Genomic DNA, 23,972 nt, shown 5'->3' with positions numbered 1-23,972 from the left:
GACCTATCAATAGTGTTTGAGGTTCAGTGGTAAACCTTTAATTGTACAAAAGCTGAAAGCTCAATGGCTTAACAAAGTGCATTTATAGTGTCATTCTACAGTTTATGACAAGATCTGATCAAAAGGGTAGGACAGTGATGACTTGGTAACCCACGTTGTATCATGCATTTTGAGTAGATTTTTATTACCTAATATTTTAGCCCAAGGGATTTCAAGACCTGTTTGAACAGTCTTGAAAACCCTTTCTTGCTCATCAATCCTTTTTGTTGCTTAAAATGTGTCTTGCTCACAAATTTCTCAAATCATGATTTGTGTGAAAAGCTGGATTTGTGTATTATAAAGCCTAGATTTCTAGTGTGTCTTATATGTGCACACATGTTATGCACAAATATGCACGTGATGCAGATGATGGTTTTTGATAGCACAACAAAATACAGGTTCAAGGGGGCTGGTGTTGAAATGACACTATTTCTCAGAGGAACCACACTGTAACACTCATACTATAAACTTCCCCATTGTTGGACAAATAAGGGACTCCATTACACTTTTGACAAAAATCATAAGCGCTGTTTGTCAGGGTTATGGTAAAGAAAATGGCAGAAACTTATTTTACTTTAATGACTGTGTTGTTGACAATGACATTTGTTGATGATTGATAGAGATTATCTTATCTCAAGAAAAATGAGGATGACACTGTCACACGGTGCCAGGAAATTTTGGGTGGGGTTTAATAGCTGCATTGCAATTTTATTGAGGTGAGGTGAAACTTGTTTATTTTAGTCATACAGTTGGAGTTCTAAGTCTCATTGTGTTATATACCGTAACTAAAACCCCCTTTTTTTCCCCAAGTATTTTTTTAAAAACAGTTTTTAACCACAAAACTTACATTCTTTTACTAAAACCCATTTTTTTCCCAAGTATTTTTTTTAACCACAAAACTTACATTCTTTTCTGCTAATTGTAAAATAGTTCCTGACAGTTCCTATTTGTAATTGGTCTACATGGATTGTTCTAAACCCCATCTTTAACTGCAACTAGAGGTCAATTCCCACGTAAAACACACTGGAACTTTTAACCAGACTCTTTGTTTGGTCAAACATAAACCAATGAGAGGGTTTTATTTCGCTGGAATGTTAGCTGATAAGGAGGATTCAGACACAAAAGAGTTACCAAAAACCTGTTTATGCACCACAGGATAGAGGGAATAATAACAGCTTCCAAACATGTAGTATTTGTAGTTCACAAACTCACAGCTTGTTAATATATAGAAAATTAAATACATGTTAATATATTAGTAAAAACACTCACATTACAAATAGTGGTTGTATAAGTCTCTATGGCATCTAATGTTTCTACATATTGCCTAAACCTGCAGGGGAAAAAATGAATGGAATGTATGTAACAGTCAGATAAGGCAGGTTCATTAGGAAAAACATGCGAGTGTTTCGTCCATCTCCAGAGGGCCAGATGACATCAGCTCAGCAGGGTTACCGTCAGGAAAACCTGAGCCAGTATCCATAACTGGTGTTGTGGTGGGAACACACGGACATGTGTCCTTGGTAAGAGACACTGACAGGATCTCGAACTCTACCTCGAAACTTGCCTTGGCCTCACCAGACTCCCAGGTGATCAGCATTTCATAATCCCCTATCCGGATGAGGACTTTTTCTGGGAGATCCATCCTCTCCAGGTAGCCCAGACTTGAATTGTTAACTAACAGTCGCCCCTTTTGGCTCAGGTTCTGAATGGAAAACAGCATGTCTGGGCTGCGGGGTGTGCGGTAGGCATGGAGGGCCAGCTGTTTACGGGACACCCGAGGGTCACTGAGGGTGTATGTGCAGGCCTGGGAATCACGGCCAAACTTGAGAGGTTCATCGGCTGAGTGTCGTATTCTGTCTTTTAAGGGCAATCCTCCATACACGGCCATATAACTCTGTCGAGGGTGAAAGAGTTTGATGTGGAGACATGTCAGGAGATCCTCTTCTGTCTCCATCGTCTCAGAAGCATTCATGATGGAATACTGAGAAATGATGGTCCTGAGAAAATTATTTCAGGATGAGAAACACATCAACCATAATAGGAGACATTGCAAAAATGCATTTTAGACTACATTATTTTGCACTTTAACGTTAGTTATACAACAAATATTACCAATAAATCAATGCGCTTTACCTCTGTGTTGATTATATTGTGTATATCCAGGCAGAGTGTTTCCTTTCCACATTCCACATGCAGCTCTAAGGCAACTGACGGAAAAACCCTGACGCAAGAAATGAAAGCGTAAAGTTTTGTCCTGCCCCTTCTCACAAGACCCAGCCGTGACGATGGTACGTTCATGTACACTATACTCTAAATCCAAAGTGATGTGGTGGGGAATAGAAAGGGGGGAAAGGCCATTTACAGCTACCAGATTTATTTAATTTATTTGATTTTTTAACACTCTTAGTATTAGAAAACGTATTTAACGAATTTTAAATACACCTACTAATATAATGTGGAGAGAGTGAATTGAAATAAATCAAAATCAAGTTTTCTTTGTTTTTGCTTACAAAAAGTTGAAAAATCTTCAAACCGTTCAACCTATTACGATTGGAAACACAAATACTTTAATGTATGCTTGACTGACTTTATAAGTGACAAAATCAATGTGACATTAATTATGCTTGACTGACTTTATGATAAGTGACAAAATCAATGTGACATTAAAAAAAAGCAGTCACCAAAATTAAACATTAGCTATTTATTGTCTAAAACACAATTTTACGTGTGCAAGTGAATGTAGCACCACAGATCCGAAAAGTCCCGAGTGATGAAAATTTAGACTAAAGTAGTTACCTCATACTTTCACATTTGTGGTGTATTTACAAACACGTATCGGATGCGTGACTTTGACAGTTGGTCGAAAAGGTACCCATGTGAGAGTAAATGAATGTCATTAGAGCATTGATTTTTTTTAAAATCTGCAGACAGCAGATTCGACATGAACTCTAAAACAACTACCAAGCCCTTTTTAGTGCGCTGTGGTTGTATGAGTGCTCCGAAAGTATATTTTTTCATTTGAAAACAAAAACAATAGAAATACAAAAACGAATCATTGCTTAAGACAATCAAAACAACAGAGCTCATTAAGATCAGTTTAACCTTAGTTTTGTTGATTTCTTGCTTTTATCCTTTAGATTTTAATCGAATCAATTCAACTGGACCATAAAACTTTAATAAAACGGAACATAGACAGAATAGAAGACAAAATAATGTATTGGGAAGTAATAAATCTTTTAATTTAATTTAATATGTCTAACGTTTAAAGTCCCCCAAACAAACAAAGCGAAAGTACATAGACATTGTTGCATCACGTTACGTATGATAAATTTGTAGAGCTTTACCTTAATTGTTTTTAAAAATATAACAAACGTGATGACAACAATTGTCATACACTTCCCTACTAAATTAGTGATGGTAATGGGGTGTTAATTTTATATAAAGGATTTCGCAAGTCGCTTTGGATAAAAGCGTCTGCTAAATGCATACATCTAAATGTAGTTTGAATTTTTGAATGGTGTCCTCAAAATCCGAGTTTGGTCTGGTACGTGAAGGCAGCAAGGGCATAACGGGTACCGGAAACAGAAAAGAAATCGTTGTTGCTATACGTGCGTGGAACAGCGCAGCACTTAATTGTTCCCCGTGATTTACTATTGATAAGGTAAAGAACCCTCTTTGTATAATAAACGTTTGTTATTCGAAATCTATTAGGAATATTGTTTTGATAATTAATTTCTTCTACCGTATTTTTTCCTGTTTCACCGCAGCGCCTTGTTTAAATGCATACATTGTCTAGATAGCTCACCGTAGCTAATACATTGCACACCTAAATTCTTGAAATTTAGTTTAATTAGTGCCTTGTAGGTTTGTAGACCTGGGTTCATATTAGCTCGTGCGCCGTTTAATGTTATATAATAAGGTGTTCTGTATTAAGTCTGATTAATTATCAGACGTGAGGTGTTGATGCTTCAATAAAAAATGCTGTGCGCCATTTTGTGGTTGGGGGCAGTAAAACAGACCTCCCTACCCATTCATTTGGAGCAATAGCGCTGTTGATGTTGGCGCCTTTTAGTTTTACTGTTTTCTTAATGTTGCCTAACAGTGTAAATGTTTACAACTGCTTTCTAACAGATCACAAAGATGGTAAAGATATTCGTGGGAAACCTACCCCGTGAGGCAGAGCAGGACGAGATCAGAGGCCTTTTTTGCCAGTACGGCGTTGTGACAGAATGCTCCATCATCAAGAACTACGCCTTTGTCCACATGGATGACCGCAAAGCAGCCACCAAAGCCATTAAAAATCTCCATCTTTACAAGCTTCATGGGACACAAATTAACGTGGAGGCCAGTCATGGGAAGAACCAAGGCCCTGTGAAACTGCATGTAGCAAATGTAGAGAAGGGTTCTAAAGAGGAGCTGCGCGCTCTCTTTGAAGAGTATGGTACAGTTACAGAATGTGCGATTGTCAAAAATTTTGCGTTTGTGCATATGAGCAATTCTGATGAGGCCATGGATGCAATCAAGGGACTGGACAACACCGAATTCAAAGGTTTGCTGGGGATTTCATTGTGTGACACATTCTAGTGGAATTTAACTCGGTGTAAACCACATTATTTTGTTTTTCAAATTTATAGATAAACGCATCCATGTCCAGCTATCCAAGAGCCGTCCCAGATATGACGAAAGGGACGACTACCCTCCTCCTCCTCCCCCAGATAGAGGTGGCTACTGGCCCCCACCTTATCCAGGGGAGGGTCACCCGCCTCCTCCACCTGGCTATATGAGAGGTCGCCCGAGCCATATTCCCCCAGGTTATCCTGCCCCTCCACTGCCGCCCCCTCCACCTAGGCGAGCACCATATCCTGACCATCCCTATGAGGGTGAGAGGGATCAATATGGTGTAGTAGATTACTATGAGAAGTATAGAACACGTCCGTATGGCATGACCTCCTATGAGGATCAACATAGTGGTATCCCTCCTCCTCCCCCGCCCCCTCCCCCATCGGCTGTTGTCAGAGAGCGGCTAATGGCGCCCGCCCTCGACCCGTATGACCGTCGTCCCCTTCCGCCGCCTCCGTCCTCGTACTACGCCCGAGATCGCAGTCCCCTTAGGAGACCACCTAATGCGCCACTGCCACCTGCCAGCAATGGCTATTCCTACGATCGCTCACATGTTGCGCCGATTACCCGTGTCCCGGCATATGGTGTTCCACGTGCCAGAGACCCTTATGCAGAGCGGCTGCCTCTGCCTCCACCAGCACGCTATGCTTATTAAGCACACAGCATCATGTGAAGGTGAGAATAGGTCTGACACAGATGAGTGTTAATCTCTACTCTGAAAAGTAATAGGGTTAAAAAGACTTAAAATAGTAAACGTTTCTGTTTTTGAAATCGTAAGGAAAGCATGTATGTGGCAAAGATTTGGAATTGAACTAAAAAAAACCATTCCGCGACTGTTCAGGTTAATTTACTTAAAAGCGAATCTCAAAAAAGTGAAATCCTTATAGGTCGCAGGAACAGAGCCAGTTGAAACAACAGTCGCAGACAGTTCATTTGTGTTATGTGCTCTTTTTTCAGGATTGTCATCCCCCTGCGTTGCCGCTCGCTGCATCCTGAAACACGTGACGTTTTCTGCTTCCTGTCTGCGGCTGAGCGCGTAACGTTTCCTTGAGATGCGACGTCCTCGTCTCATTGTGTTATGACTTTAGGAGAACTTTAGCATATCGTACAAGTTTAACACATTTCTTTTTCTCCGACTGTTTTTAATTCATAATTGTGCTGTTGCTTTAGTAACAATGGAAATCTGAGTAAGAATGTTTTTATAGTGTAATTTTTCTTTATAATTTATGTTTTAATGTGGTTTGTATTTAGCTCAAGTCGATTCATGTGACTGCAGATAACACTGAACTCAATTATATCCGACCTTGACTTGAGGTTGCACGTTGTTCTCTTAATTTTAAAACTTTCTCATCTAAATTAAACCGTCTGTGTGCCGTTCTTTTAAAACTGTAAATTAAAAAGTAGGTTAGACCGTAACTCTGCCCAATGTCGTGTTACGAAAGCGATCTGTGCTGTGATGTACACCGATGTGCTCCAAATCATGCCCTTTGCCTCTATATTAAATATATATTTAGAAACACCAGCCATCCAAATCTGATGAATCGTTTTACAACCTGTAGACCCCACTCGTCATTGTTCACCGTTACCCTCCTTGCTTCCCCCCGTCCCCCAAAGTACTCTCAAATGTAATACTCCTAGTTACTCTCAAATCTGGGGAAGTGACACGACTACTGCTACTGGAGTTCTTCAGATGAAACAGGTAAGTTTGCTTGACAGTGCTTTCTGGACCACTGGTCCAAAAATGTATAGTCTCACTGTACTTTTTTTTTTAGGTACATTTTAAATGTTGTACAAAATGGTATTAAACTCTTTGAGTAGAGTGAAATCTGTGGTGTGAACTGAAGTTGCTATACATCTGCTTCCATGATTGCCACTCTACTAGATGATATCTTGAACATCTATATAGATACAAGAATGATATAGTACTGATAATTTAATGAAGACTTTTCAGTGAAGGATTGAAGGGTTAGAATGGCAGCATCCTTTTTACAGTTGACATCATATGCATGGCACTATGCCAGAAAGAAAGTAAATGCTAGTGTTTTAGTTTCTTTTGCTTTTGTTAATTTGAACTACACATGCTAAAAGAAGACTATTAACAGAAATGACAAATGCCAAATTAGTTGTCAACAAAGGTTTACAGCCCTAATGGAGCTCACGTGGACATCTGTTGATTCTCAACGGATTGAATAAAATATTTAAAAAATAAACCTGGCGTCCTGCATCTGTCTGCTACTCTGCCCGTAACACTGCATTTCTTCACATACAAACAACTCACAGGCTCACAAATTAGAATATTGAAAAAGATTGTAAAAAGTATTTCATGTCAAAATATATTGTACATATAAATGTATTGTGTGTTGCGATATATATCCCGTTTTCTCTCGCCCTTTGGAAGTATTACCTCTGGACCAGGGGTCCCAAACCCCTGGTCCGGGGACCAGTGTCAAGTTTGAAGTTTTTAATCTTTCTGCGAAAAGAAAATGGAAGTGTAGAAATATCACTGACAAAGGGTCTGCTTCATATTTTGTCTTCAAAAATAGAAGCAGAAATGTCAAAATACTGAAACCAGAAACATGTGGAGTCACATCTTTACAATTATCTTTACAAGTTTGAATAAATAAATGGAATGAATATTATGCATAATAGAATTGAAAATTATAGAATGATAAGGAACTGTAAAGTGCTCTGAGAATTCTTGAAAATCAAATATCTACTGAGGAGAGGATGTGAAGTGTCCAATATTGTCCTCATTTTTTACAAGGTTCTCTCCAACACCAAACTCAGAGTCCAAATCTTCACCCACAACCTGGCTGGCCTTCCTGATCAGTTTGTTGGGTCTGGTAGTATCCTTTGCCCTTAGGTTGCTTCCTGAGCAGAGCACATACAGGCACTGTCCACCACAGCCTCGTAATACCATTCTGCATCGCCCTGCAAACACTGAAAGATCCTGAAGATAAGAATTGTAAAGATAATAAAATTAGACCTGGCTCTGGTCCACTTGCTTATAGTCCAGTCCAGGTCATTGTCCAGAAACACTTTATTTTTTAATACTAAGAACGAGATGACGGCGCCAGATACAGCATCTTCATTTCCAGCAGATGGCGACACACCCAGCCGCACATCTGCACTATGGCACGACCTGGTCCTTACAAATCGTGATGTGTAGTCTGGTGGCCAAAAAGCTCAGATTCTGTCTCATCAAACCATATAACTTAATTCTAATATCCATATTTTTCAGTATTCATTTGGGCAAACACCAGGTAATTTGATATGGAGGAGTCATAGTTACCGAGGGAAATTTGTCCAACGCACTACAATCACATTAATGCTTGTTGAATATTTTAATGATGGATTCAACTGAACTGTTTGGCTTTAAGGTGTAACGGCAGTATGAGTAACGGTGAGCCACAGCCTGCATGTAACACACACGACTGTCTTTGAATTCCAACCAGCTGACACACATTTACTTGCACTCAGGTGATCTCCAGTTCACTAATTGTGATCTATGAGAACCAACAAACTGGACCACTGTTGAATTAGGTCAGTAACTTAAATAATGTGGTGAATGTTTATGTTATATTTAATATTTATTCAACTAACTATGTTGTTTTACTGTTTTGAAACATTATTAATAAAAACAAACAGACAAAAAAAAAAAAAAAAAACTCCAAACGAATTATATTGACCACAAGTTAATTTATAGAAGCAGTAAAAAGGTCTCCCTTTTTGCTCCTAATCAGATAATTCCTGAGATCTGTGAAGATGACATCCTGGTGCAGCGGCTCAAAAGCAGAATTGATTAAAGGCAACGGATATTTGTTCTTGACAGCAGTTTCATTCAGTCGCCGGTAATCAATACACGGGCGTAGGTACTGGTCTTTCTTTGTAACAAAAAAGAACCCCGCACCAAGAGGAGGTAAGTAACCAAAAAGGTTAGTACGGTCGGTATACTGTAGATAGCATTACTCTTGACCGTTTTGTGGATGTAAGTTGAAAACATGATCTGATGTTCTGCATTACTGACGCTAGAGGGACACATAGGATGCTTTTCGAAGATTACGCTTCAACGTCATTGCTTCAGCCCTCACTCACTCACAGCTGCCCCTCCACAGTTAAAGTGGCTGGAGCGCAATAAACCTGTTGTTGTCGTTTAAAACTCGATACGTCTTTTGATTCCTTATCTTTATGTTGAAATAAACAATAATGATGCTACTTTTTTCAGTAACGGTTGATGCAGGATTCTCACTGCTGATGCTCACTTCATTGAAGGGTCCCATCAGCATTATTTTAAAAATCATTAATATAATAAACAGAAGTTATTAATTAATACTTATGATAACATACACATACAATTATTAATGAATAATTATTACTGACATCAAGTCATGCTCTACCCAATTTGTATTACTGTATATGAAGATACAGGCTGATGGTCTGCCTGCTGGGCATTGCTGCCTGACTGTCACTAGGGGTGCTAACTTACCTCAAGGGCGATTTTCCTTTCGGCATGGGGTTGAGGCAGGGGAATAGTTACCAAGCTAAGACTATTTGGGATTAGATAAATGTTTCTAAAAACTTTGTAATAACTTATTGTGAGACACCTCATCAGTAGTGGATCTTGGGTGTTTCGGCCATTACCACTAGACACTCTCCCCTAGGAAGTTCCCCGCTGAGGTTGATTATGCCCCAGTGTGTGTCTTGATATGATGTGCACTAGTAGTTAGATACATAAATTACTAACAACAAACAACACAAATGTGTGGTGATAAAGTTAGTGTGTGTTTATGCAAGAGTCTGTGCGTGAAGAGAGAAAGAGAGAGATGTTGCTTCTTCACTACCAAGCAAGTGACTATGCCCTTAGTTTAGTTCTTAGTGAGCGACTTCCTAGTGTAAAAAGAAGTGTGAGGTAGAGAGGAGTGGCAACTGGGGTTTAAATCCAGCAGCGTGGAACCACTAGGTGTGAAAAGGTGTGTGTGTACACACCCGATGATGAACTCAGTTACAACAGAACAGTGCTTGGAATGTTATCAAAGTATCTATAAAAGCAGGACAAATTTCAAGAGACAACACCTTCTCAACAACACACACAGTGTTTTCAATATGCACAATTAAACTTTCCTTAAGTTTAAATAGCACAATAACTAATAGGAAAACTAACGTGCCCCAAATGCCAGCCTTGTTACGTTGCTCACAGAGCAGACCTGAATGCAGGACACAGTGTCTCTTGCGCAGTGTAACAAACAGTGATACAGTGAAGAAATCTGGGACAACAGAGGAATAGATCACGGAATACATCATGGATTACGGTTACAAACACAGAGAGTGTTTGTAACAGTGAACCAACTATTTACCACTAAGAACGTGGAAACGATCTGGCACTGAATCGTCTGCGGACTGGAGCTCTTGTAGTCTTTGCTGATGATGTTCAATCAATCAGTGCCTAGTCAGTGCCGGTACGAGCAGCTATCAAGCTCACAGCCAACCTCTCAACAGAATCACAGTGGCGTAACAAGGAAGTTCTAACATAAACACAACACAAAATCCTGACAGTACCCCCCCCATGGGTGGCCTCCTGGTTCCATAGGCTTCTCAGTGTGGGCTCTATGAAACTCCCTATTGAGGGAGGGATCCAGGAGAGGGAATGGGAAACCTAAGAATGCTCCTCAATGAGATACTGCCAACCCCTGCCCCTACTGTGCACATCCAGCAAGTGCCAAACCTTGTAGGCAGGATGGTCATCTACTAATTGGGGGGAGGGGGGGTGAGAGTGGACAGAGGAGGGGTTAACCACCCTCTCCACCTCATAAGGACAATGTTCAACTTACGAGTTTGCGCCCAGAGAGGGATGTCCTTGGCCAATAACCACATCTGTTGTCCAGGCTGGTAGGAAGGGGCTGAGAGCCAGTCCGCCAAATGCTTAGTCCTTGCACTGGTTCTTAAAAGTGTTGTTGGAACTGCATCATGTCTAACGCCAAGGCATGGTGAATATGGTCCTGAACGCTCTTGTCCGCTGGGTCAATTTTTGGCCAGATCGTTCGGTTACTACTACCGCTCCCTTAGATCATCCTCCTCCATTCACCTGACTGTCCCCTCCGCCTGTCTCACCACCATGGTGAGCAGAGCTTTCAGTCGCTCTGCTCCCCAGCTGAAAGCCTGCAGTTCAGTAGTTCAGTAATGTTTCTTTGGCACACAAGGGGAAATGCATAACACAATAAAAAAAACATGGGCCTGGCCCAGAATTCAGTATTGGTATGCCCTAGCACGAGGGTGGCCAACCAGTCAAGAGCCTCAATTTTTACCGTGTTACTGCAAAGAGACCCATAATATACATGTGCACATGTGAACTTCCCCATCCCTTTAAAAAATAGAATAAAACTCTCCTACTTTTAAAAAACTTCCTGTGTACGTCTTTTCATCTGTGCGAATTGATTTTTCCCTAAGTAATTTGTGTCAATGCCCATTGGTATTAGTTTCACATAGCATAAAAAACACAGATAATAAATTCACATGAATGTCAGAGCTGCATCAAACTGGGCAAAGAGCTGCATGTGGCTCCCGAGCCACAGGTTGGCCATACCTGCCCTAGCTAATAACCTAAGACGTGATACTGCTTTGAATGACTCATTTCAAAACTGGGTGTGACGTTCCTCCAATCCTGCTGATGAAGAGGCCAGGGACGTATTTCTGTGGGGAGACTGCCACCTAGAATAGAAGGCTTTTTTTTTTTTTGGTCATCGTACAATAACCGAAGGAAGCCAACTTTCAGGTAAAACCTGTTTATAATTAATACCAGGGTGGTTTTATTCACTGATTTTTACTTCGTCCACAACAGAACAAGATAACAGCTCTGTATTTATTAAAATATTCTCCACAAATCCTGTTAAAGTATTCACACATGAACACTTAAACCAAGAACACATCCCTATTACCCCAAAAATATCCCAGTCCACATTTTATGTGAAAACGTAACAAAAAAAATTAACTTTGGTCAGAGAGTTACCTATTTTGTTAGCTATGTTAGTTTATCTGGATTATTCATGAGTTGTCATAGTTAATTACAATCATGATTGTCTGTGTAGGTTCTCAGTCATCCAGGTCATTTTATCCCAAAGTAGTTCCAAGCAGAGCCAGACGTACCAAAAATAACCCATAAACCAAACACAACCCTTTGACGGTTTAAATAGTAACAGTGCATGCAGTTGACTTTTTCTTATTAAGACTTTCACAGAGCTCTGTCTTGGTCTTCAGTTTCAAAGAGTTCCTCTGGCTTTCTGTATCCGAAAAGTTTGAAATCTGGCTCGTAGAGCTTGTAAAGCTTCCTTCTATCCTCTTGAGACACCGTTCTGAACCATTCCAAAAGAACACTTGTTGTAGTCACATTTGGAAAAGCATCAGCAATCTTCATGTCATTCTGCAGATGTAGGAGCTCAAACAGTTGTTTAGTATCCTCCTCCAAATTCTCCAAATGTCCAATAAAATCATACCTAGGAAATATGATAAAAAATAAAGTTACAGTCAGCGGTGGCTGCTGAAAAATATTCAAGGTGGCGCTGTGTCACGCTAAGCTAGTTTCAGTAACAATTCACGTACAATTTAACACAAACTGCAGGATACCGGTGCTGTGAGAGGCAATTATTAAATACCAGTATTATTTTGTTACACATAATGAAACTGAACTTAATCATTTTTACACATTTTTACACTCAAGGCTGTTGACTGTAACACCAGTCAACCCTTGCGGTGGAAGTTTACAGCTCCGCACATGCATTGGTGCATTAGTGCTTTAGATAGCCACTCCATCACTGAGAGACGGAGAGATGATGATTCATGATTTATATATGACATATGTTATGGTGCATTTTAAACACACTCATACTCATAATAGGTGACTCATGTTTATTTTAAAAATGTTAAATGGCCCCCAAGCTCCCATTATGTCACTTCTACAACATTTAGGAAACCCTTTTATTATTTATTATTACAATTATAGTTGAATTTAAACACCAAATTTAATCTAGAATAAAGCAGTTTTGAATGTGTGTGTGTGTGTGTGGTTTTTGTTAGTCAGTTATTTTGACAAACGTGTCCTTACTGTACGACACAGGGATGACACATGCGATACGCTTGTCTCCAGTGCTCATCAAAGAATCGGTTTTCCTCACTCCGTGGGTCCACCAGGTATTGCACAAAGTTGTCAAATGTAACACGCTTGTCTATAGCTAGGAGCTCTTCAGCTGTCTCTGGTGGATTAGACCAGTTTCCATAGCGCTGTAGCATTTCTCGACCGTATTTAAGGTAGTACTTTTGGGTTATCCATTCAAATTTATTTCTGTATGCAGAAATTACACGGACGAATGGATCCCTGACAAACATGAACTTGGTGTAGTTCTTCAGCTTTGCCTGTGGGTCAAGAAATAAGAGAGATTTGTTGAGTGTGTTGAGTGTATTGTTACATTCTTAGTCTGAATGCAACAACAACTCAACTTCGTGGATGTAATGTAAACAGATCTTGCTCACTGAAGGAAGTTTTGTTGAAATATGATCAACATATGAACTGACCTCAATTTCTTCCTTTGGAAACTTCCATAGGTAGTTAAGGGCTGTAACAGCATGTACATCATCAGTTATATTGTTGGGATCAACAGACAGCTGGTCATGTTTTAGCATATACATGAATCTCTTCCAGTTTGTACAGGCCACCTGTAGGAATACGTGCCATAAATAAGGAGACTAACAGACAACCACAACAACACTTAAACCCTTTGATTAGTAACACGTTGATTCGTTTAGATCAGTCACAATCAAATATCATTCAATTTTATCGTCCACATCAATTGCGTTTCATCTGTCAGTCACTTTATGTCAAAAAGGTACAAAAAATGTGACTGTTTCAGTTCTCCAGTATTTCCTGAATAATGCATGGAGTACTTAGACAGTTAATGTCTCGATTTACAAGCAAACACACTAACTGGTGTTAGTGTCACTACAGAGTTCAGGAAGTGGCAGTCATTCTCGATCCAAATGGGTTAGTCCCATCAAAATGTTTAATCAGAAAAATCATGATAATGGATTAACCCACTTTTACGCATAATTGGTAATCGAGAACTCATTATGGATTAGATATTATATCATTGGTGTTAAGAATCAGTTCATTTGTCTGGCTCACCTTGGGAACAAAACAGTAGATGATGCGATAATTGTCATCCACGAGAAAGGTCTTCCAATAGTCTTCACGCAAGGGTATCTCCATATATTTTTCTCTGTTACTGTCACAAACTTCTTTAATCAGCTGTTTTCTCTGTTTCTGTCTGTCCTCATGCACCTGCTGTGTCCTGTATTCTGTGATTTAAAAAAAAAAAAAAACTAAAGGTGGACATTTTTTCATGCAATAAACTGGTGCAAAATTGTATACTGTTCTCCATTCATGTGGCTCCAAAATAAGGAGTGCGACTTACTGCACTAAGATTACTAAACCTGTCCCTTTAAATCTACGCCTAGTCATCCTCATGTATAGTAACACTTGTAAATAAAAGACATTGAATTTATAGCAAAATCCACCAACTAGCATGCAGAACCACACTATGTCAGTTAGTTTGCAGCTATTCTTATTAAGCCTTAAAATGAGGTAAGCACTCCTTAAAACCAAATTTCCATTTCATTACTTCTCGTTCTACAAAAATCTGAAATTTCACCAGGATCTAAATTGATTTAAAAAATAGCTTAAAAAAAGAACAAATTAGACAGAGACATTACCTCTTAAAATGTTTGGCACATCCCATCCATAGAAAAATGAAAAGACAATAATAGTGGACACAAAAAGTCCACATGTCAGCAGCTTCAAGAGTCTATGATTTGATGCCATCGCAGCTGGATTTATAATGCGTTTAAGTACAGAACCAGTGAAAACAGAGCTTACAGAGTATGCTTTAAAAAACATCTGTCCAACCAAGTACCACACAAAGTAAACTGTATGTATAAAAACTAGTTAAACTGTGTTTAACTATTTATAGTGCTGGGGAGGAGCTTTATAAATCCAGAGTCAAACCCAGGAAAATACCAGCCATACCATTTCCACAGCATGCAAAACCCAAACCAGCAAAACATGACAGGTTTGTCTGGTTTTGTTGTGCATGCCTTGGGGCGTGTGTAACAGGAGATACGTAACATTTTGACAGTTCCACATTTCAACACATTTTAAAGTCACATTTAAAAACTTTATCCATTTATCTAATGACTAAAATTCATTTTTGTGTTTTCTTTCTAGATCGTTAATTCCATTATTTGAAATAGTAAAAAAACAAAAAAAAAAACCCCAAAACAAAACAAGGTTGAACTATAAACACATGCCTACTGTTATTACCCTTTGTTGTAGATTAAAAGTACTTTTTGTCGACTATGGACCTGGCCAGTGGGTACAACTGAGGAGGACCAGCCGAAGCCTTCTTTCTGCACTCCATTTGGCCTGTTTAAGTAGAACCATATCACATTTGGACTCTGTAAAGGCCTAGTACCTTATATAGATTAACACAGGAAGTCTTACTGACTATGTACTCACGCATCACTAAATGAGAAAAACAGGTGTGATTTGCACCCCCAGGCCAAAAGAGGAGTGCAGTGCAGCACATGGCCTGTTAAATATGTGCCACAAAATAGAGTATTTGTGGGTATTTGTCAAATACTCTTGGATACAAAATATCCAAGAGTATTTATTTCTTGAAATGTATTTCTATTTAAATCTGTTAGTTGTCATATGTGTCATTTGAGTATGTCTGGGAACATCACTTCATACTTAGAGTAAGGAACAATTGTTTGTTTGTTCAGAAGGTTTCAGGTTCGAGTCCACCAGCTAAGTTACCACTGAGGTGCTCTGAGCATGGGACTTCCCCACACACTCGCTCCCCGGGCGCTTAACCGTAGAACACTAATGTTGGGTGATTTTCACCCACACAATTCTTGTCATGTGAATTTCTTTGTGTTGCTGCTGTCTAAGTTGCATGGGTCCTTGGGTAGCTTCAGGCGGCTCACTGATGTCATTATTGGTATGTTTCCCTCCTCCCATCTATGTTTTTTCAAGAGGCATGCGTTTGGGTGATTTTCACCAGATGTCAGTGATAGAGAGTAACATATTTTACGGGTGGAATTTACCCGATGTTAGTGTTTTAAATCAGGCTCTCTTTGCACTTTTTAAGGGAAATAACATGCAGGCCGGCCATATTCTCTGCCCCATTTCATCCACAGCTGTCATCCTGTCACAGACTTGGTTACTCTGGCATGCTAACAAGGGAGTAACATTGTAACTTTAGTGTCCTTTGGTGTTCTTCCCCCGTGGCACAGACACAACCGAGTATTGGACCTATTCACAAGCCTGAAGTGATCGAATTTTACAATCAAACAAAGGGAGGTGTTGATATTTTCAACCAGATGTGTGCTCAATACGGCTGTGGAAGAAGAGGTGGTCACTGTGTGCACTATATGGCATGATGAACGCTGGTGTGATAAACTCATGGATCATACACCAGGAGAATGCCATGAAGAGAGGTGACAAACAAATGAAGACAAGGCAGTATATGCAGGCCTTGGCAATGGCACTCATGAAGCCATGGACAGAGCAGAGGCTCCCCTCTTCAGGTCTGCCACGTCAGCTCAGAATCTAGTGGTGGGCGATCCAAATATCGATAGTATCGATACCAAGTTGGTATCGGATTGATACTAGCCTGAAGATATCGATTCTTTACATTAAGTTCCACTCTTGTTTGCAATGCTGCAGTATCGGCAAGAGGAAACAACCAGGTCGCCGGACTGATGGCTCCTGTGTCAGCGCAGGCACACTTTGCTCTCCCTCCCTCCTCTTGTGTTTAGATGTTGCGCCGTCACGGGAGTCACGTGATGTGACTTCGATACACAAAGCAGGCAAACAAGCAAGTTGCCGGCTCAGGGTCATCAGCACACGTACAGAGAAAATGCAACAGAAGAATGGCAGAGAGGAAGAGGAGCGCCGTGTGGCTGTGTTTTCAAGTTGAAAACGAGACAACAGCAAAATGTGTGATTTGTAAAATGCTAGTCAGGTATAGTGGAAACACTACCAATTTATATAAACATGTAAAAAACCGTCCAAAAGAAAACATGGAGCTACAAAACCTGAGAAACGAGGAGAGAACATTTGATAATAAAGCATTTTCTATTTAATTATAAACTTTTTCTAATTCTGTCCTGGGTTTTAACTATTTAATAATAAAAAGGAAACCACAAAAAACACTTAAAATCACGAAAATGTATTGAGATTTAGCAATTCAATGATGCATCCACCTTATTTATTAAAAAGTATCGGATCGGTATCGATGATACTGTCCAGTATTTACTTGGTATTGGATCGATACCAAAATATGCAGTATCACACACCACTATCAGAATCCTCATCTGCAGCATGTGCAACATCCCTAACCTGACACTCCTGCGGCCGAGGTTGGACCAGTGGCAGCACAAAGCGGAGATCCCTTAGCGAGGTGTGCTGACTGTCCCACAGGCTCAGACAGAAAGACACAACACAGGTGTCATGTCTGCCGTTGACTAGTGTGTCCTCGGCATTACTACCCTGCCTGTACCGACTGCATGTTAGGCATAAGGTACAGTAAGTTAGAGTTGTCCCAGAGTTTGCATACAATCCTTAATTAGTATAATGGCTATGAATACACATCACTTAATGGCAATTTCCCAAGAAATTCATATAGTCGAAAAAAATTCCAAAATGCCATTTTTTGCCATGTCTCCCACAGTTGATGCAGGAAGACTGTGCCTTCACAAGACAAGGCTCACATGTCCCATTTTTTTGTTTGGAATTTTCTCGTTAAGTATTACCTGACTTTTCAATCATTTTGCTGCCTTTTTAAAGGGTCCCCCATGGTACCTTTTTTATAAATTTTATGTGGTATTGTATATTGGGAAATTAAAAAAGAGTACTAAAATTTGGCAAACAGTGTTGTACTTGCATTGATGAAAAAAAGAATTGATGATTTTATCCAGGATATTATATCGGGTAAAATATACCCGACGTTAGTGATGGTCTTAGTAATTTTAACGTTAGTGTTCTAGGGTTAAAGCTGCCCACTGTTCACTTTGGTGATGGGTTAAAAGCAGAGGTCACATTTCTTGGTGTGCTGTGTCACCATGACAAGTCATTTAGTTTCACTAACTCCTGGAAATATTAGTTGTATAACTGTGGATGTAATACACTTCACTAATATATCTGCTGGAACCGCCCATATATCTAACTGTTTATATAAATAAAATTATTTAACTACTCAGCTATTTATACTGTTTATATAACATCCTTATAATTATACTAAATTCAATTGAGGAATAATAATAATATAAAAATATAATAATAAATAATTTAGATTGCAACCCCACACACAACAACAGTGATTATCCACTAATCTACTACTAATACTAATCTATTCACTGCTCAGGTTTTCCATATTTATTGATGGTGTCCTGCTACTCCTTGTGAGGTCTGTCTGTTTCCTGTTCCTGCTGTCTGCTGTGTGTTGTTCATCAGTGTCATCACACTCACCTGTGTCTCTGTCATTAGTCTCACAGGCGTCACCTGGTGCCCTGGGTATATATACACCTCTCTCCCTCACTCTGTCTTTGTGGGACCATTGCACTGTTCAGTTCATGTGGTGATTTTCATGCCTGAAGTTCCTTTGTGTCTTATTCTGAGTTCCTTATTAGAAGATTGATCTATCGTTGTCATAGTTTAAAAACATATGAATAAATGATGTATGACCAGTGGACCTGTGAGTTTGAATCAACAAACCAATTATGTGAGAAATAAATACTTCAGATTAAAAAAAAACTTGTTAATACTATAACATTTGAATCAAAGGGTTATACAACAATGACATCGAAACACTGGAGTGAGATCAGGAAAATTAATGAAAAACGTTCTATAACATTAATGTGAGTAATCACAGGAAGGATTCTTTATTTGGCCTGCCCAGACAAAAACTTACACTTGTTGACTCAGTATTTGAGCATGTTTGACATCACGAGACTGTAGTTTACCTATATAAAACCAACGTGTCAATGGAAGGTGATATTATGTTTTCTAAAAATATTTCCTAATAGGAACATGTATAGAGTAAATACAATTGGACAATGGGGGTCCAAGACATGCTCTTAGGAACAATACCCAAAAGATTCACCTCCCATCTGCCAGTTTCACACATCAAAGAGACATGTGACCAAAAACACTCTAATGAGGATTGCAACTCCTAATGACTGTTAACACCTCCCCAGATTACCCCAATTGCCCACCCAACAGTAGCTTTATTCCTTGTCACACCACAGTATATTTTTGCTGTACTCCCCAGCACCAGTTAGAACTGAAGAAGTCTCTTGGATGAGAGGTGAAACGTCTTCTTGAGAAAATTTCACGTCCAGTTGCCTAATGGAACTCTTCAACCTTGACCATGACCTGGATGATTGAGAATCTTCATAGATATTGGACCAAGTACTGAACCATGGGGAACTCCATAATTGAATAATGGAATTTTGGCTTAAAGCTTTGTAATAGTATATTCTAATCAACTGTATCAAAAGCAGCACTGAATTAAAGCTTCCTCTGGTGGATGGAAAAAGATTTATAGACATTAACATGACAGGTGGACATACAAGAGTATGTCACAACAGTGAATTTTATTTAATTTTGTAATGCAAAGTAGGTTTGAGAATTCAAAGAACAGGGAACTCAAAATTTTTATACGTACGTAAATAACTAATACTTATTATGTACTGTATATAATAAATACTAGTTATTTATATATACACATAATGCATTTGTAATTATTTTACATACATTCTTTGCTCTATTCATATGTGGGGTTCTGTGATTGGACCACATGCAAAACCATGTGACCACTTCTAGGTAAAAAAGCACGTCAGACATACAGTATCTATCATCAAAGAACCACTGTGCAACCTTGCCGAAATGAAACAAGCTGCGTTGTCTTTTCATCTGATGTGTCTGCTCTTTGGAACCACGGGTGAGTTCTTTCTTTTACGTCTGCATGAAAAGATCATTTTATTCTCTGACGTGCATGAACCGTGGAAAAGTTGACTTGTTGATTTCCCCCTCACTTGTCTCGACAGCTCATGATGGACCGTCATCCCCGCGTGTTGTGTCAGTTAACGTAGGTGATGAGGTGACCCTCAAGTGTTCCCGTGAACACTCTCTTGCCAACATGTTCTACTGGTATAAGCAGAATTTCAAAGAACTACAACTAGTGTCAACATTTTACAAGCACACGGAAAAAGGAAAGCTGGTCGGGGAGTGGCAGAAGAATGAACGCTTCTCTGTAGAAACCACCAACTACAAAAACCATCTGACGATCTCAGATGTGCAGTTTTCAGACGCAGCTACTTATCACTGCATGAGTGGCAGTCTAGTGACAGCAATTGAGTATTTGGAAGGCATCAGAGTGACAGTGACTGAATCAGACAGCCCAATACCTGTCCCTCAGGGAGCAGCTGAGAACATCCAGAGAGAAGTTTCTGTAAATACGAACTGTACGGTTGAGGACGGGGCCTACGATGGAAACCTCAAGGCTAACTGGTTTAGGAACACTGCAGACCATCAGCTCGGACTCATTTATACCAAAGGAGACAGTGGCACACAAAACCAAACATGTGCTTACAGTGTGCTAACAAAGAGTTTAGTCTTCTCTGATGCTGGAACCTATGCCTGTGCTGTTGCCTCATGTGCACACATTCTGTTTGAAAAGAAGAGCAGACTGAATGCTGAAGGTACAGTATCAACATTCAGTCAAGAGCAAAAGTTGTTTTGGTGACGGGCATGAGTTCAAAGATTTTGGAATCTGTTTTTGTTCTGTCACTTTGCAGTTCATTCACAGTTCATTCACGACTCTGATTTGACGTACATCTTGAGTGGAGCGTTGACCTTAACCAGTGTTCTGAATGCCTTCCTCTGTGGCGCAGTGTACAGAATGTACAAAACAAACATCTGCTGCTGCCTAGGTCAGTGGTTCTCATTTATTTTCTGTCATGCCCACCTTTGGGACAGAAATGTTTTCACACCCGTCGACCCACACCCGCACTAACTGAAATACTATTGGGAACCTGATAACATGCATATTTTAATCTACACCTAGTGACTGGAGGCTTGTTATCATTTAAACATTACAGCAGTGGTACACTAATGTCCCGCGTGCCATATTCCATTGGAAGCCCCTCACACCCCCCGGCGCCTCACCGTTCGCACCCAGGGGGCCCCGCCCCACTATTTGAGAAATACTGGCTTAGGTGAAGAAGGCTTAAATTAGTGTTCTGTCAGTGTTGGGTGTGTGTGTGAAAATGTCAGTGATGGAAAAAGACAATGCATACCATGGTGATGACTGTGGTATCAGGTGACAAACAAGTTGTTGTAGAGATCCATAGTAAAAAGATGTTTACCTGTAAGTATTTGGGTAACACCTCTTAATACTAACTTATTATTGAGAACCTGATACGATGTATATTTTTATCTGTATAAACCACTATATGAGTTGCTGCCACCTAGTGACTGGAGGCTTGTTATCATTCAAGCATTACAGCAGTGGTACTCTAATGTCCAGCGTGCCATATTCCATTGGAAGCCCCTCACACCCCCCGGCACCTCACCGTTCGCACCCAGGGGGCCCCGCCCCACTATTTGAGAAATACTGGCTTAGGTGAAGAAGGCTCAAATTAGTGTTCTGTCAGTGTTGGGTGTGTGTGTGAAAATGTCAGTGATGGAAAAATACAATCCATACCATGGTGATGACCGTGGTACCAGGTGACAAACAAGCTGTGTTAAAAAAGTAGAGATCCATAGTAAAAAGATGTTTAATTTAACTTAGAAAACACAACTATTTGCTTAAATTTTAGCAATAATAATTACTAACACTATTGGGTGTTGTTATAGACGATCAAGCGAGACACGCAGCCATCCTACTGCCAGACACTGAGGTATGTATTAAACTCTGAGCCAGTTTGACATCAGTTTATCAAAATCAGTCATTCAGTTAGGTAGAATAAACATAAACAGGTTTTATTGATACAGATAATGCTTAAATCAGAAATAATCCCATAATGTCACTTTAACTTTCATCAGGTCATAGAAGACAACAATTATGCTGCTTTAAGGATGGACAAGGTCAGCAGATCAAGAAGAGAGAAATATGAAAGTCAGTGTGTTTATTCAAGAGTTAAAGTCAACTGAGTATGTAACATTTTCATCTGTACTGAATGTGAACCAAACAAAATAAACGTGTTCATTAAAAGCAGTGTTTGACGTCATGTGTCATATGTCACTCTCTGTACTGGAGCGTATTGCTGCCACACTGAGAAAAAAAAAAGGCTCAGTATCACGTAATTACGTGATAACTTTCACACGCTGAACATCGAGCCCTGATGACTACGCTGAGTGCCACTACATCTGTACTCACCCTCTTCTCAGGTCAGTCTGGGCCTACCGGAGGAAAAAGCGTCCAGCATCAGGTTTTAAAATCTTTCTGAGAGTATGCATATTAATATAAATCTCATTCACTCAAGCCAATAATTGTAAACCATACCTCGAGGCAAGCATGAAGTACAATTCAACTGAATCGTGTAAACGAGCCATATTCTTGCCTCTCAGGTGGCCTTTCATTGCACTCAACATGCACTCAAAGCCATGAAAGAGGGAATCCAACCCTGTGCTTTCATTAATGCACATGACTATGAATATAACAGTGAGCTGGTGTTCAGAGAGTGGACACAAAGATTATCTTTATTCTTTGACTCCACTGTCATGTTAGCTGCAGAGCCAACTACCACCTCTGTTCAAGTTGACAAGTTGACTGTAGACCACACGACAGTGAGATGTTTAGATTTGGGCTTGGCTTGTATCATCATCAGTCTGAAAATGCTCCACTGTCTTTGTTTGCCTACTTTCAAACAGGAAGTCTCCGCTGCATCTTCTAAAGAAGAAAGAAAAACCAACATGAAGCAGTTAGAATAGTACCTGGAGTCTAAAGCTTCACTTAAATGCATTTTTCATCAAATTCAGTTGGAGAGCATTTCTGTTTAAAGTGATTTACACATTAGAGCTTTATCAAGCAGAACTTTTGAACATCTATTAGAACTTTTTGGACACAATGATGTCATTAATGGCCATTCATCACAGAAAATCACGTGACTAACCACGATGGTTCGTGGTAACTGTTGCCGTGAACTAATCTGTTGTGTTCATAACATGCAGTGGATCTGGAGGTGGAGAGAGGAAAAGAAGTGTGTACAGATGTATGTTTGAACGACGGAGTAAAGATGGTGATCACATGAGCGGATCTGTGCTATCATCCTTCAGAGTAGCTACCAGCATAACATAATGTTTATGTAACATAATGTTCCAGTACACAAAACAAGTAGTTTTGTGTACTGGAAAATATTTGTCAGCAGTGAGAAGTGGTCTTATAACAGTGTGGTCTGCAGTTTTGCAAAGGCTCGGCCAGTTCTGTGTTAACCGACCTCTGCTCTCTGTTGAAGTCTCATTGTGGTTTCACAGAGGATGTAGGTGTGAATTCTCTCTTGCCTTTTACCATCCATTAAACTATACTTTGTTTTTCATTGTTTTCCACTACAACTGTGACTGTTTGCATGAGTTCAACTGTATTTCACTCATATATTTAAAGAAAGAAATGTTGTTCAGAAGTTCAGCGTATAGAACCCATGCATGAAGGAAGGTTAGAGCTCAATGTTTACTGTTGTAATTGTGTAATACCTACTATGTACATGTCTACTACATTTCTACTGCAGTACTACTGTACTTCAATATAAAGGCTACCATCATCTCCAGTAATGCTGCTGTTTTCTACGTGTGGTCTAAATCACTTGTTATATTTCCAAAGTCTGATATGTTTGGAGTCTGTGACTCTGTTTTGGTCTGTGACTCTGTTTTAGGAAGTACAAACTCAAAACTATAACAATTTGGTCAAAAGACTCAGGAACACGCCATACGAAACAGGCAGTCGACAAATTGTATATACAGTATCACATACTGTCATTGGTATATTTATATATTTCTTTACTAAATTAATTAAAAAAATAATCTTTCCAAAATAATATTGACTGATTCTGAGCAAACACAAATGTTGTGATACATTTCTGAACTCTGGCAAAAGAGCACTAACCTAAACTAAGAGAAATTGTTATAACTAGTACTGTTGTAATTCTTATTACAGTACTAGGTTAATCCAATCACGTGATTCCTGGAAACGCACCATAAAAGGCTTTGA

General features: G+C 39.6%; 4 protein-coding genes across 4 annotated transcripts; 2 read left to right on the top strand and 2 right to left on the bottom strand.

Annotated features, from left to right (window-relative positions):
- Positions 1–1,166: 1,166 nt before the first annotated feature.
- On the bottom strand, positions 1,167–2,308 carry tifa (TRAF interacting protein with forkhead associated domain). Its single transcript, XM_025054909.1, has 2 exons — positions 2,173–2,308; positions 1,167–2,036 (listed from the first exon to the last, which is right to left on the bottom strand). Exon 2 carries the CDS (start codon positions 2,009–2,011, stop codon positions 1,424–1,426), a length of 588 nt encoding a protein of 195 aa, XP_024910677.1. The 5' UTR covers positions 2,012–2,036; positions 2,173–2,308; the 3' UTR covers positions 1,167–1,423.
- Positions 2,309–3,544: 1,236 nt separating this feature from the next.
- On the top strand, positions 3,545–6,869 carry LOC103391345 (RNA-binding protein 4.1-like). The gene is made up of 4 exons (XM_008327575.3): positions 3,545–3,700; positions 4,171–4,588; positions 4,674–5,334; positions 5,617–6,869. Exons 2-3 carry the CDS (start codon positions 4,180–4,182, stop codon positions 5,312–5,314), a joined length of 1,050 nt encoding a protein of 349 aa, XP_008325797.1. The 5' UTR covers positions 3,545–3,700; positions 4,171–4,179; the 3' UTR covers positions 5,315–5,334; positions 5,617–6,869.
- Positions 6,870–11,125: 4,256 nt separating this feature from the next.
- On the bottom strand, positions 11,126–14,921 carry LOC103391351 (carbohydrate sulfotransferase 12-like). The gene is made up of 5 exons (XM_008327588.2): positions 14,416–14,921; positions 13,829–14,001; positions 13,222–13,362; positions 12,755–13,062; positions 11,126–12,146 (listed from the first exon to the last, which is right to left on the bottom strand). The coding sequence occupies exons 1-5, from the start codon at positions 14,597–14,599 to the stop codon at positions 11,885–11,887; spliced, it is 1,068 nt and encodes a 355-aa protein (XP_008325810.1). The 5' UTR covers positions 14,600–14,921; the 3' UTR covers positions 11,126–11,884.
- Positions 14,922–19,513: 4,592 nt separating this feature from the next.
- On the top strand, positions 19,514–21,984 carry LOC103391479 (uncharacterized). The gene is made up of 5 exons (XM_008327758.2): positions 19,514–19,706; positions 19,813–20,466; positions 20,563–20,697; positions 21,623–21,666; positions 21,812–21,984. The coding sequence occupies exons 1-5, from the start codon at positions 19,652–19,654 to the stop codon at positions 21,917–21,919; spliced, it is 996 nt and encodes a 331-aa protein (XP_008325980.1). The 5' UTR covers positions 19,514–19,651; the 3' UTR covers positions 21,920–21,984.
- The last annotated feature ends 1,988 nt before the right edge of the window (positions 21,985–23,972 follow it).

Source organism: Cynoglossus semilaevis, chromosome 1 (genome assembly GCF_000523025.1).
Source record: "Cynoglossus semilaevis isolate Cse_v1.0 chromosome 1, Cse_v1.0, whole genome shotgun sequence".
Classification (NCBI taxonomy): Eukaryota; Metazoa; Chordata; class Actinopteri; order Pleuronectiformes; family Cynoglossidae; genus Cynoglossus; species Cynoglossus semilaevis.
The sequence above is the reverse complement of the archived record's forward strand: the minus strand, read 5'-3'. Positions and strand labels throughout refer to the sequence as shown.

Bases quoted from the DNA above. Each gene is read 5' to 3' on its own strand.
- tifa (XM_025054909.1), bottom strand. From the start codon at position 2,011: ATGAATGCTTCTGAGACGATGGAGACAGAAGAGGATCTCCTGACATGT.
- LOC103391345 (XM_008327575.3), top strand. From the start codon at position 4,180: ATGGTAAAGATATTCGTGGGAAACCTACCCCGTGAGGCAGAGCAGGAC. The intron at 4,589-4,673 runs GTTTGCTGGGGA...TCAAATTTATAG, and splicing joins GGACAACACCGAATTCAAAG to ATAAACGCATCCATGTCCAG.
- LOC103391351 (XM_008327588.2), bottom strand. From the start codon at position 14,599: ATGTTTTTTAAAGCATACTCTGTAAGCTCTGTTTTCACTGGTTCTGTA. The intron at 14,002-14,415 runs GTAATGTCTCTG...TTTAAATCACAG, and splicing joins TGTGCCAAACATTTTAAGAG to AATACAGGACACAGCAGGTG. The intron at 12,147-12,754 runs GTAAGGACACGT...CATATTTCCTAG, and splicing joins TGTCATCCCTGTGTCGTACA to GTATGATTTTATTGGACATT.
- LOC103391479 (XM_008327758.2), top strand. From the start codon at position 19,652: ATGAAACAAGCTGCGTTGTCTTTTCATCTGATGTGTCTGCTCTTTGGA. The intron at 19,707-19,812 runs GTGAGTTCTTTC...TTGTCTCGACAG, and splicing joins TCTGCTCTTTGGAACCACGG to CTCATGATGGACCGTCATCC. The intron at 20,467-20,562 runs GTACAGTATCAA...GTCACTTTGCAG, and splicing joins GAGCAGACTGAATGCTGAAG to TTCATTCACAGTTCATTCAC.